The sequence below is a fragment of the Nansenia antarctica genome, assembly GCF_963989245.1.
Source record: "Nansenia antarctica genome assembly, chromosome: 5".
NCBI classification, from domain to species: domain Eukaryota; kingdom Metazoa; phylum Chordata; class Actinopteri; order Argentiniformes; family Microstomatidae; genus Nansenia; species Nansenia antarctica.
In genome coordinates, this window is record NC_137690.1 from 52,044,073 (window position 1) to 52,057,807 (window position 13,735).

General features: G+C 40.9%; 1 protein-coding gene across 1 annotated transcript; it reads right to left on the reverse strand.

Moving 5' to 3' along the window:
• Window positions 1-6,350: 6,350 nt before the first annotated feature.
• Window positions 6,351-11,196, reverse strand: LOC308158125 (caspase a-like; the record flags this gene model as incomplete). The annotated part of the gene is made up of 7 exons (XM_080531722.1): window positions 6,351-6,462; window positions 7,062-7,171; window positions 7,444-7,611; window positions 7,932-8,166; window positions 9,330-9,509; window positions 9,989-10,119; window positions 10,974-11,196. The coding sequence occupies 7 exons, from the start codon at window positions 11,194-11,196 to the stop codon at window positions 6,358-6,360; spliced, it is 1,152 nt and encodes a 383-aa protein (XP_080387848.1). The 3' UTR covers window positions 6,351-6,357.
• Between the last annotated feature and the right edge of the window lie 2,539 nt (window positions 11,197-13,735).

Sequence of the window (13,735 nt, forward strand, 5' to 3'; positions counted from 1 at the left end):
GCTCCTCATTTCACTAGCCCACACAACTGTAATGTGTACTACCCCGTGCCTACATATCCTTATGATTCTCACCATTTTCGATTGTAAAGACACATCTTGTCCATCTCTCCTTGTGCACTTGAAGCTTTTTTGAGGTTTTCAATAAAGTTAACATACAAACAAAACATCCGTCACTACTGTGTTCATTTTCCGTAATAGAAAAACATTGTAACTAAATTGAGGATGCACTTTTACGCAGCAAACCAGTCTGTGGCGTGGTCAGAGACGGTGTTCATCACAGATAGCTGTTACCTTATCCCCCATGGGTCCTTATGGCTTAAGTTTTCATATTCATTTGAACTCTTTCAAATCAAACAAAATTCCCATTCTAAGCTTGTGAGGGCTACTTTAACATTTTGTTTTTGATTGATTGATTGAAAACTTTATTAGAAGATTTGCAGAAGTAGGTACATGAAAGTACATATTACATACAAGGTCAACTAACAGGATAAAAACCCAAGAAAGCCACTGGCTTATTTCAATTGGGGTCCTTGATTCTCAATTCATCGTTACATGTAAGACAGACAAAAAAGCTAGTACTATCTACAAGATAATACAGACAAATAACTATTACTATCTACAAGATAAACACACATCCATCAGGGGAAGAACAATACAACAAAACATAAGGTATGTACAGCGGGTAGGACAGGTGGGGACATACACCACAGGTGGGGGCGGGGGACAAAACACAAAGTATGTACAGTGGGTAGTTCGGGTCTTTTAATCTGATTTTTGATTTAGAGGGTCCAGTTACGGATTGCAGCCTCCTGTAAATGTTTTTTGAGAGTGGTTTTGAAGGTGGGCAGTGTTTTGCACTCCTTTAAGATTATAGGAAGGGCGTTCCACATTTTTACTGCATAGTTTGCAAACGAGTTTAACCCCTTGTTTGTGGTGCAACGCGGTTGAACGTGGTTCGTGGAGCTTCCTCTGGTGTTGTATGTGTGGACGTTGTTCACTTTTTGGAAGTATGTTGACAGGTACTTGGGTGTCTTTGTGGTGTAGCGTATCTTGAAGACCAGGCCCAGTGCAAGCTGCTGCACTCTGTCAACTACTCGTAGCCAATCAAGGCTCAAAAAATGAGCAGCGGTTAGATGTGTCCTAGGGTTGAGACCTAGCAGAAGCCTAACCAGTTTATTTTGGGCTGTCTGGAGTCTTGTTTTATGGGCCTTTGTGGTTCTATAGTACCATGATGTTACGGCATAGTCGAAGTGACATTGAATGAGAGCTCCTGATAGGGTCCTCAGTGTGTTTTTACTGACAAGTGAGGATATCCTGTACAAGAATCTAGTTCTATGGTTAACTTTTTTGATTACTTTTGCTGCCATTTTATCTCCGGAAAGATTTGCCTCTAAGATGGAGCCCAGGTATGTAATATCCTCTTTTCTTGTGATATTAATGTTACCCACTTTTATTTTAAAATTTTCAGCCTTTCTGAGTTTAGATGGGGATCCGTATAGGATGGTTTCAGTTTTACCTAGGTGTATTGATAGTTTATTGTCAGCTAGCCAGATGCAGATTCTACTCAGTTCAGTGCTTAGCGCTTTTTCCACCTGCAATATGTCCCTGTCAGAGACCAGCAGAGCCGAGTCATCCGCGAACAGGAATAAATTGCAATCACATGCTGATGACATGTCATTCACATATATTAGGAACAGTAAAGGTCCCAAAATGCTTCCTTGTGGAACGCCGCAGGTCACTGGGAGGGGGGGGGACAGTGTTCCGTTCACACTAACCACCTGTTCCCTCCCCTCTAAGTAGGATTGCATCCAGCTCACCGATGTTCTATCGAACCCTATTGCTTTCAGTTTATCTAACAATATGTGGTGATCTACTGTGTCGAAGGCCTTCTGGAGGTCCAGCATGACCATGCCGCAGTACTTGCCCGAGTCCACCTCATGGTTGATGTGGTCGTTCAAATAGAGAAGGCATGTGTCAGTGGAATGGGATGTTCTGAATCCTGATTGAAATTCATACATCAGCTTTTTTTCGGTAAGGTACCTATCGACCTGTTCATAAACTATTTTTTCCATAAGTTTCGAGATGGAATTAAGAATAGAAACAGGTCGGTAGTTGCCTGGGTCTAATTTGCTTCCTTTTTTATACAGTGGGGTTACCCTTGCTATTTTAAAGTCAAGGGGGACGTGTCCCTGTTTGATGGAGAGGTTTATTATGTGGGTGATGATTGGGGTAATGGAGGCAGCTGATTCTTTTAGAAATCTGGCTGGAATATTGTCATGGCCCGTGGCCTTTTCTGAGTGTAGAGCGCCTAGCTTTTTAAACACCTCATCGTTTGACACCATGGAGAGTTTAAAATCATCATTGCGTACACCCAGTTTATTGTAGAACTCACGGATGTGCTCTACACCATAACGCCCTGAGTGGGGTGGTAGATTGTTAACTAATTTAGTGGCTATGGTTGTAAAGAAAGTGTTTAAGCACTTAGCCACATCCAGCTTGTCTGTAAGGAGAGAATCACCAGATTTGATGCTGATGTTTGTAGACCTGGTTTTGAGTTTTTGACTGCAACCTAGTTGGCTATTAAGTAGCTTCCAAAGGTCACGTGGTTTGTTTAAGTTTTCTTCGATTTTGTTATCGAGGTATTCTTTCTTAGCAGATTTGGTCATGGTAATTACCTGATTGCATAGTTTGTTGCATTGTTTTTTAATTTTCTCAAAGTGGGTTTTGTGATCTTCGTTTAAGTGTTTCACTAATTTTGATTTGCATTTTTGAACTTCAGAGCATTTTAGGTCTCTGACTTTCATAGCATTTAGAATGTCCGAATTCATCCATGGTTCCGATCGGGTTTTAACCCTGGTGGTTCTCATGGGGGCTATACTGTCAATAATATTTAGGAATTTGGTTTTGAAACCAAAAGCCTGTAACATTTGTTTGGACTGTGGATTGTTCAGGGTTAGGCAATACTTGACCACATTCCAAAGTTATAGTCCTGTGAATCACTAATACATATTTAGTATATGTAAATACCACAGGTGGCCTCCCTTGCTTTGGGACAATGGACGTGATCAAATAGGTGATAATGATTGGAATTCTTTTCATTAGACCTAATGAACTTCAGAAAAGATTGCTTTGGGAAAAGTAACCAAATTTAATGATCCCATGAAAACAATTGGAATGTGAGTATGTTCCTTGTTTTGATCATCATTAATCACATAACCTTAAGTTAATTCCTAATTCAGATATGAAGGCATTTTATACAATATATCAGCCATTTCTTTACAGATACATGTTCATTATCTGTTTTGTTTGCTGCTAGGTCTATGATAAATGTGCACAGGCTGGTGGCAAGTGCAAGTTGTAGCCTACTTTATTAGTTTAGACATGAATAGTGTTTACATTTCTGTCCTTGTTTAATTTGTCAAATTCCATGAACATATGTTTTCATTGCTATAGGCTTCTGTGGTAGAAAGAGTTTTTAGTATATTCACCAAACAGCATAAGTCCAGTTTAAATGATAGAAATAAGCTATACTGGAGGGCATGTTCCTCCACTCAAGACCCTCCCCGACGTTTAACACCTTCTCCCGTATGAAAAGGTCATCGTTAACCTGGAATGCACACCGTGTGTTGTCCCTTTGTTCTAGATGGACATATATCCAGAGCTCTGGGACTCCATCATTCCAGGTCCACAGCTCCACTGAGTCAGGTTCGGATTACTACTGCCCTGTGTGTTACTTGGTATTAGAACTCTACAACGACCGAGGTTCAACATGTCTGAGAACATGGGAACTTACCTGCTGCCCCTCCAGGCTCCAACCAACAGCGCCCCGCGGAAGAAGTATACCCGTTACATGAAGTGTACTAGGCCTACATACCTGGGATTGATCGCATGTGTCATTCGGGATTCTCCAGACAAGATGCTCACATTTAGTCAGGTGTGTAATGTATTATGGCATATATTGTAATACGACTAACTTTTCAATGTTGATATGGAACTGCAATTCCCAGTACTGATGTGAACTTTTCTTTTGCAGTTGATGGACAAGTTGGTAGCGTTTGTCTCAGGAGACAGAAAGGGCCTTGAGAACAACATCAGAGTGTGCTTATCAACCAACAACTGTTTTGTCAAGGTATCGACGTGGCTATCAATACCTCCCTCAGAATAATTACTGGATGCTTGAAGCCTACCCCTGTGTCCCTCTTGCCAGTCCTCGCGGGAATAGCACCGGCCGGCCTCCGACGGGAGGCTGCCACCCTCGCCCTGGCCAGGAAGGCACAAAAGCATGACTGGCACATCCTGCACAACACCACCATAACACCAGCACCTCCAAGCCGACTCAAGACCCGCCACCCTTACAACAAGCCATGCTCAACTCCACCTCTGAGGACATCTCCAGAGATGCATGGTTGGCAGCAGCTTGGAAGCAGGAGTGGGAGTCAGCCGGGCCCTCCCGAATCCACCGCTACATCTGGGACCCAGGAGATGGCGCCATTGGAGGAGACGACCTACCACGCCGGCAATGGACCACACTGAACCGTCTACGAACTGGTGTCGGTCGCTTTAAAACATCAATGAAGGCGTGGGGCCTGGCGGACAGTGCGGCATGCGAGTGCGGTGACCCAGAGCAGACCGCCGACCACATAATCACCATCTGCCCCTTATATAGACCACCCTCAGAAGCCAGCCTCTTCGACCTAGAACCAGAGATGCGGGCATGGCTACGCGACACCGAGTTGGACCTCTGACGTAACACGAAAGAAAGATGGAAAAAAACCCCAGTACTGTTTTTTGGAGACGTGTGTGCTCTTAAAGGATAACTAGTAACATTTCACACATATAATGTTGTTTTAACTTCAAGCGGTGAGCTATATATCATGAGCGGAGCCATCCGTTTACGGCGCAACTAATGAACCAACTAATTACCGTTTTCATTAAACTTTACATGTAAACTACATAAGAGTCCTGAGTCTGACTGAAGTGTTGTTTCATAACATGCCTTGTCAGCCAATCACACAGCTTCTGTCAGCGGCGGCTTCGGAAATGACGGCATATCCCATGGTTCTGGCTTGAGAGGGTGTCACACTCTGTGCTTTTTACATTTACATTTTAGACATTTAGCAGACGCCATTATCCAAAGTGACTTACAACAAATACATATACAGTATGTTGAAGTAAGTGAATCATCTATCCATCAGTCATCGCAAGAAAAAGTATTATCTATGCTCTATGCTTTTATTTACGGTAGAGCAACTGCAGCCTATAAGGGGGGTAGAGGGGATGGAGGGGTTTCAGGAAGGAACAGTGCTGTGGTGAAGAAGGATTGATGCAGAAACGTGTCCACAGTGACTATGCTGATTATGCATTAAAACATCATTTATGTTTTTATTTGAGAGTGCTGGGGGGTATTCCATCAACGCCGCTCAAGGAAAATCCAGGCTTATTCTGATAAATCTCACAAGATTAATAAAAATAAAAATCCAGATTTATTTTGATCAATCACTCATGGGATTATCAAAAATAAGCCTGGGTTTTCCTTTAGCCACGTTGATGGAATACCCCCCTGGATGTATTATGCACAAACCTCTTAAGCCAGACGGGCTGATAATTGGGCCCAAATTCTGCTTTAATTTGATTATTGATTTTATTATTGATGACTTTATCTCCTTGTCATGTGTAGTATGTTATTCTGAATTATGATCTGAGCATATCCACACACAACTTCAAGGTGTTATCTATCAAATGGCATCCTGCTTCTGCATCTGATCATCACATTTCTAATGTTATAAGCAGTTTAGTTTGGGTTTGTTTTTTAGGTGGAAATTAGTCAAATAGGGCATTCAGCAGGGTTAATGCATGGTCAACCACATACCCACAATCTCATTCTTATCTTTCAAATGGAAACAGGGTGAAAACATCCGCACACAAATGAGTTCTCAATTTTATTATGAAGTATATTAGATAGAAAGTAAAAAAGTAAAAATAGAAAGTAAGAAAATGATTGATATGATAAATTACAGAAAGGTATGACAATTTAGATAGTGGAGATCCAAGTTTCTATGGATCCAAGGATCTCCACATGCATTAATAACGTCAGCTTATAGTATACCAGGCACTCTAAAATGATAATGTTTCCTATAGTGTTATCTATATTGCACTAAATGATAATCATAAAAATGTAAAGAAAATACAAAAATACATGTTCCCACAGTCCCTCTAGCTCAATGTTCAATTGAAAAATAAAACATAAAAAAAGTAATAATGTTCCCATATTCCCTCTAGCTCAATGTTCAATTGTACAATTTCTGTAGAAAAAGCCCCTTTTTTAAATCCTTTATTCATAAGTCAAGATGCTCTCATTCAGAGGCCTGGGAAGAGGTAGAGGTGTTTGGTTAGAGAAGCTCTGTCTTTGGTCGGCATCTGTCTTAGACGGGCACTGAAATTCTCCTCAAAACGACCCAAGACCTGCATGAAAAACAGAAATGCTGTGTGATCTGTTTCAATACATCAGGATCAATCTGCCAGCCTCCACCACAAAATAAGAGGAATGATTGTCACTGCCGACAGTAAGTCTAGAGGCCGATTAGAATATATACTGTATGGACACAAATATTGTGCCACCTGCTTTTCTACTATTTTGTTTCTCAAATCCTCAGACAATTCTGCTTGAAATACAATTATTTCTTACAATTTTGAATATAATAATTTTGTCTTTTCATCAGATTTGGCCTTTTTTCTCAGTTTTTTTGTGTAGCTCCAATGCAAACTAAAGAAATAAACATACCAAATACGGAATACCAAAGCATTTGTAATTGCAACAATTTTGGGAGAAGTGGTGCATTATCTGACAGTGCAGGGGTGCCAATATTTTTGTCCATGACTGTACATATATATACACACACACCTGGGAAGATTTAAAGGATTGGTCGAGCTCCCCAAAGTAATTTCTTCAGTTACGAAGATTAGGCAAAATCTTTACATATCTTTCCGAACAGTGTGATAGGGAAATATTTCACGTGTTGTTTTTAAAAAATATTTCTGGTGGTCTGTGTCCAGTTGCTTACCTTCATAAAGAGATCCTCAACATGTTCCTCACAGGCGGAATTTTTGAACGTCTCGACGATATACTGGATGAAAAGGCTTCCTGTGTCTACGTGTCTGTAGGACTTAGTATCTGAGAGGGAAAAGTGTCATAATAGAGGGTTATCTCACATTCAATTCACAAACAAACGAGTAATGAGAATAAATAGATATAGATATATAGATATAGATATATAGATCGATAGATAGATAGAGAGATAGAGAGATAGATAGATAGAGAGAGAGAGATAGAGAGAGAGAGATAGATAGATAGATAGATAGAGAGAGAGAGAGATAGAGAGATACTTCATTGATCCCCAAGGGTAAATTCAGGCATGTGTTATAGAATATGTTAGTTTGACTGACCGGGTGTGCAGGAAAGGAGGGAGATGAAGTCCTTCTCTACGTGCTTGATAGCGTCATCCTCAAAACCCCGCTCAGGGCAAGGCTCTAAACCCGGCTCGGGGCAAGACTCAGGAACAGCATCACTGACCACCGTTGTTCCATCACTGACCCAAACAGCACCATCCTTTCCTGAAACAACATCATAAAAAAAATATGAAACAGTTGCCTTCTTCACTGGTGCCCTTTCATCCGGATGTTTTTATACTGTGTTGTGCATTGGCTAATGGCGATGTTGTTTGAACCCTTTATAATACTGCCTTCACTTACAAAAGAATGATTTCTGCACAGATTTGAGTGTGCACTGTGCAGATGCAGTTCTTTTGCACTCTATTGATACTCTTCAGCTCCAGCACCTCAGCTAAGTCTGATAACGGATGAGCGGTGGTATTTTCACTATTTTGAAGCTTCACACTGTAAAACACAGTGAATAAAACAACTGAACTGGTCACCTCCTCTACAGGCCTGGATAAGGATGACCTTGGGTTTGTCCACCAGAGCTTTGCAGTTCTCCGTGTTCAGGTGTTTGAAGATGTTGTTGATGGGGAACTCGTCCGGGTTGTCCGCCCGGCAGCGGACTCCCAAGATGGATCCCAGCTGCCCGTGGGACGTGATGACCACGAAGGTGCTGTCGGAATGGAAGTGCTCTTCACGTTTGGAGAACGCTTTCACAGCCTCGTCCATCTCCTGCAACACACACAGACACAGTCAGTCACAGTCAAGATACAACACACACAGATACAGTCAGTCACAGTCAAGATACAACATACAAAGATTACAAGATGTTTATTCGTCACTCCGGGTATACAATCGTGTGAGATACTTTCGCTGGGGGAGGGGGGAGGGTTTCCACTTAGAGTGCATATAAGACATATAGAATATGATAACAAAATATAAGGGGCAAACAATTGGATAAAATGATCAAATTCTATAGATTTACGGCGAGAAAAATATACACACAAAATATACATTCAGCAGAATATTGCACAGGAGTTGTCTGTATATATACACGTATGTGTATGTGTGTGTGTGTGTGTGTGTGTGTGTATGTGCGTGTGTGTGTGCATGGTGTGCTTCTATGTGTGGTGTGCGGGGGGTGGTCGTGTCTGTGTGTGTCTGTGTGTGTGTGTTTGTGTGTGTGTTATTTATTTAGCAGTCTCAACCATGCCCATTCATTGACTGCAGAGGTACAGTACACCACAGAAACGTGACTGTTCCATCACTATACGACTGACCGGATAATTGACTTGACTAAGAAAAACAACCAGTTAAGTTAAACCTAACTACAACAACCAGTTAAGTTAAACTTAACTACAACAACCAGTTAAGCTAACCTTATGTCTCCCTTTGCGAAGAGTCTCTGGAGAAAATCAATCAAGCCGCCAGAGAATAGAGCATTTTTTTCTTCACGATACAAAGAAACTGATCCCTACTGTGTAGCCTTACTGGGCCTAACAGAATTAATCGGAATTAATATGTTTTTAGTTTATATACTAGGGTCTCTGATTTGCATGTGAATTAATTACACACTGTGTGGATCAGGTTGTCATACACAGTGTGTGTAATTAATGAATTCCTATGAAAAGACTGATGTTATCTAACTACGTATTCTTGGTATACCAAGAAGTACCAGGAAATCTCGGGTTTACTTTATTATTACTTTATTACTGTAGTATTACTAATTTTGCTAATTTACTTGTTGTATTATTGTGATTTTCTATCTTAATGCTGCAATGCCAATGTTGCCAAATATTTTTACTCTTGTGTACTCGTACATTGAGATGTAATAAAATGCGATTCTGATTCTGAAATCCAATATGCAGGTGTTGTTTAGTTGCGTGTAGCCTTACCGGAGCAGACAGGTTCCTGTGTTTCACCACCTGGTACCCCAGAGCCCCGAGCAGGGCCTCCATGTTCTCCTCATCCTTCTCCGCCCCGCGCCTCCTCATCCTCTCATCCTCAAAATCTACGTTGGTGATAAGCAGGGCCAGGCGCTTCCGAAGAATAGACTTCCCCTTCATAGGGTAGATCTGTTAGACCAGAGGAAACACACATGTGAAAATTATGCATTAATGAAACCATGTAGCAAAGATGCAACTCTGCAAACTACGTAAGCAAATTGGCCCCATTTGATATTGAGGCGTTAATCTTGTGTGTTAAGATAGTAGTGGCCCGAGAAGGTCCTGGGTCATTTGTCTGCAGTTAGTTGTTAATATACTAACTGTGATACTCAATGGAGGTTTGTGAAATGACAAATTGAAAGTGAGTTTCTATACACTATGTGACAGCAGGTGAAACCAGGAACAAGTCAGCACCCGATCAAATGTTCAGAGCCAAAATATTGCAATGCAATGGATTTGGTGAGTAATCCTTACTACTACCTATTTAACTATAACACTACTTTACATTGTTAGCAGGCTCACAAAACAAGAAAGGGGCACAGAGAGACAGCTGGTATTAAACCAGATATCTAAAGGGTTTAACTTTTGAAACCAAATAAAGCTTCAACCTTGGGTCCCATGTTCCTGACACTGTCCGCCTTAAACTGTGCGTTGGTGAGAAGGAGACCAAAGGAGTCCTGGGGCCTCTGCTCCGGCTCTGACAGCTGAGGTGGATGAGGTGTATGAGGTGATGGTTTATCTGATGGGAGGGAAAGCACATGGAAAATTGGACATGTTTTACAATACTCCTTTTTTTTTTTTTTTTTACATCTTAACCATTTAGCAGACGCTTTTATCCAAATTAGAGATTACAGGGACAGTCTCCCTGGAGTAACTTAGGGCTAAATGCCTTACTCAAGGCCACACTAGTAGTGGTGTTCCCAGGTGGGATTTGAACTCACGACCTTCTGATCACCAGTCCGCTAGAACAGCCGTGCCTATTGTACCTACTATACGAGTTACAATGGGAAGTTGCTATTTACACACAATGACCACTAGTTGGCTGTCTTGTAAATTAGCCTGTCTGCTACACAAAAAAACTGCAAAATAGCTTTGACTTATCCTGATGTGATTTTGAAAATGTAAGTATATGGGCAGAGATATGTGAATGAATGAATTTGAATGAATGAATTTGAATCACATAATTTGAATTTGTATTGTTTAACTTGAATAACTGAATTGACAAACTGAATCTGAATAGCATAATTTGAAAAATAATTTATTTGCTTTGAAACCATTCAGTACAATACAAATTCAAATTATGTGATTCAAAAACATTTTTTTTATTAAAGTATTCATATTGAGTAATTCAAATTCAAAGTCAGTAATTCAAATTCGGTTTCTAGTGGCACATATCTCTGCCCCTATAACTATACTGGGTGGTAGAACGCACATATCTAGGAAAAGTCATGAAAGGAGGGTCCTGAAATTTGATGGAGTGCAAAGATATAACGTTTTATTTTACTCCCATGGCGTTTTACATGGCTGTTCTAGTGCTAAGTCAAAGGAGTGGTCCTCATGTTGTACGTTTTAATCACACAATGCTTCACTCACCTGTCTGGTCAAGCTGCCCGGGGGACAGTCCCAGTTCGGAGAGACCGTCTGAATCAAAAAAAGCAATCATCTTTCTACAGGATTTGTCTCCTTTCCTCAGCACCATGGCAATGAGGCACCGAGCCCGTTCCGCCCGACTGCTGTTCTCCTCGCTAACCGAGTCCGCCTCTTCCTCGTTCAGCACCGTTTCCTCCCGCAGGTGGTCTACGAGCTGCTGGATCATGACCCTTGACACTTTCTCCACAAACTTAGACCGAACCTTCTTGAGCTCTTCTGTTAAAGGAAGTATGTGATTTCAGATAATCATTGTTTGTGTTAGTTGTACACTCTACCTCTCTGTCCCCTTCTCATGCCGTCGCTATTTCCCCCTCTTTCACCTACTCTGTCTCTTAACCACTTTCATTAACTTAATTACCGTAACATCACCGGCAAAAAAAATACTACCGTTCTTTAATACGGAGCTGCTACAGCCAACCCTATCTTTGAACATTGAGTTCGCCTTTGATAATGGCCATCAATAATATAATGTTTTATTTCACTTGATTATAAATTATTCGGCGTTCAGTCTCTGCTATTGTAGTGGAAAATATTTACCTCTAATTCATTAAACTATAATAGGCCTACTTAATTATAAAATACAAATAAACCAAAGCTGAAGATGATACAAGATAAATAAGATGATACAATGCCTTTATTGAAAACAATGCAGGCGACTTCGTTTGCAAAGGAATTCCAACCCAGCCCTCCACACAGATCTTTACTAGTCTACCTCCGGAGGCTATGAGGGTTTTAGGTTACCGGCACCCCCCGCTACACAGTTAACACACGCACATATTTTAACACAATCATAAGAAGACTCCACCATATTGACACATACACATTTGAACACAATTTAGAAAAAAATTATCTACCATATACTGTCATGTCATCCATCCTTAATGAGCGATTAGAAAAGTGAAACGGTGATAAGCAGAACGCAGTCGCGCACACACTTTTTATTTTATTTGACTGCCCTGCAGTTGGCTGGCTGAAATTAAAATTCGCATGGTGCAAAAACCTCTATTCTATAACTTAAACCACCGTACAACTTCACTGACAGACAGACAGACATAAACGGGGATCGTGCATCGGGCATTCTGTTCGGCTGCTTCCAGGCTGTGGAACGCTCTCCCTGACCACCTAAGGGCACCACAGTCTGTGGATGCTTTTAAACGAGGCCTTAAAACCTACATTTTTAATAGAGCCTTTAATTAGCCTTTTTTAATTGAAATGTTCTTCTTGTTTTTAATCTATAGCACTTTGAGATTTCCTTATGTAAAGTGCATTACAAATCACATTATTATTATTATTATTATTATTATTATTATTATTATGATTGTGATTATGATTATAATTATAAACGGACAGGCAGACAGACAGACGGCGAAAGTGAAAGTATCAATTGCATGGGTCTCCCGGTCTCAATGTACTCAACGTTTTGTAATAGGCTACTAAATGTCCCCCCTATTTATTCGAAAATATCAGAAATAGTAGCATTTCAAATAGTAACATTTTACATTTCACTTTAAATATACGGAATAAGCCTACTCAAGATTTGTATATGTTTTTCATTATACTGACCTGCCATTTTTCAGCCTTGGAGATCCAGACGAGAAAAGCACTCTGTCTTGTCATCAAAACTTAACTTAACAAAGCTTTCCTCACTGTGCTGTGTGTTAAATAGTTCTAAAAGTATTCTAAATATTCACATAGCTAAACATGTCAAAACCTCCCCTGTTATCTGGGCGGATCCAAGGGGGTCGCAGCTGCTACTTTCGTATATATTTTGGTATCTGTTACTTACTAAAAATGAAGAAGAATTCTTGAGCAAATTTGAGCAAGACTTGTTTATTCAAAAAAGCAGGTTACACAGCATGGCCCCTTCAATGGAGCTGATGGTCCGAATCGGTCACAGGATGGATGTGAAAAAATAAAGAGAAAGAGTCCATCTACGTAGCGGACTTTATACCCTGTCACTATTATTTCGCTGAGCCAACTAAACTTTAATTTGGTTGAATACAAAGCATACCAGTGAGTAGGTGAGGCCATTCTCCGTCCTGCAAATAGGATGTCATTGTCTTATTATAATGCAACTCACCCTATGGTCTAATACAATTCCAATGTAACCTATGTTATGGCCGTCTTGCTGACTCGACCCCAATGCAATTATCCTCCCATGATGACATTCCATCCTCTGCACATGCATTGTCAAAAGGCCACCGTGTGTCTCTCCCTATCTTTCCTAACAGAAACAACACAAACGGACGGTTATCTAGTGAATAGGGGAACGAATCAGATAAATGACAAATATGTTTCTGCCCTCAAGCAAGCCCTGGATGAGTAAAGAGGGACTACTGTGTTGCTTTCACTACGTGGCCGTCGGGTTGCCATGGCTACGTCATATGAAAATACACTACACAGCCCCCCTCGGAACACGCAGAGTGTGTTCCGAAACTAAACGACAGACAGAAAAACTACATCAACCCATCAACTACATCAACACATCAACACATCAACACATCAACACATCACTCAGTTCATCATGCATAATACAAAAACTGAGATACAGAAATTTCCAACGACCGATGTTTCCCTCGTCCGAAGCGGCAGGGTCAGAGGTTGCTAGCACATGGCCCCAGTTGGAGAACAGCCTTTACCGCTGTCTCAGATTGATAACACTTTCATAGTCAGGAGCTTCCATTGTCGCGTAACCATTACATCAC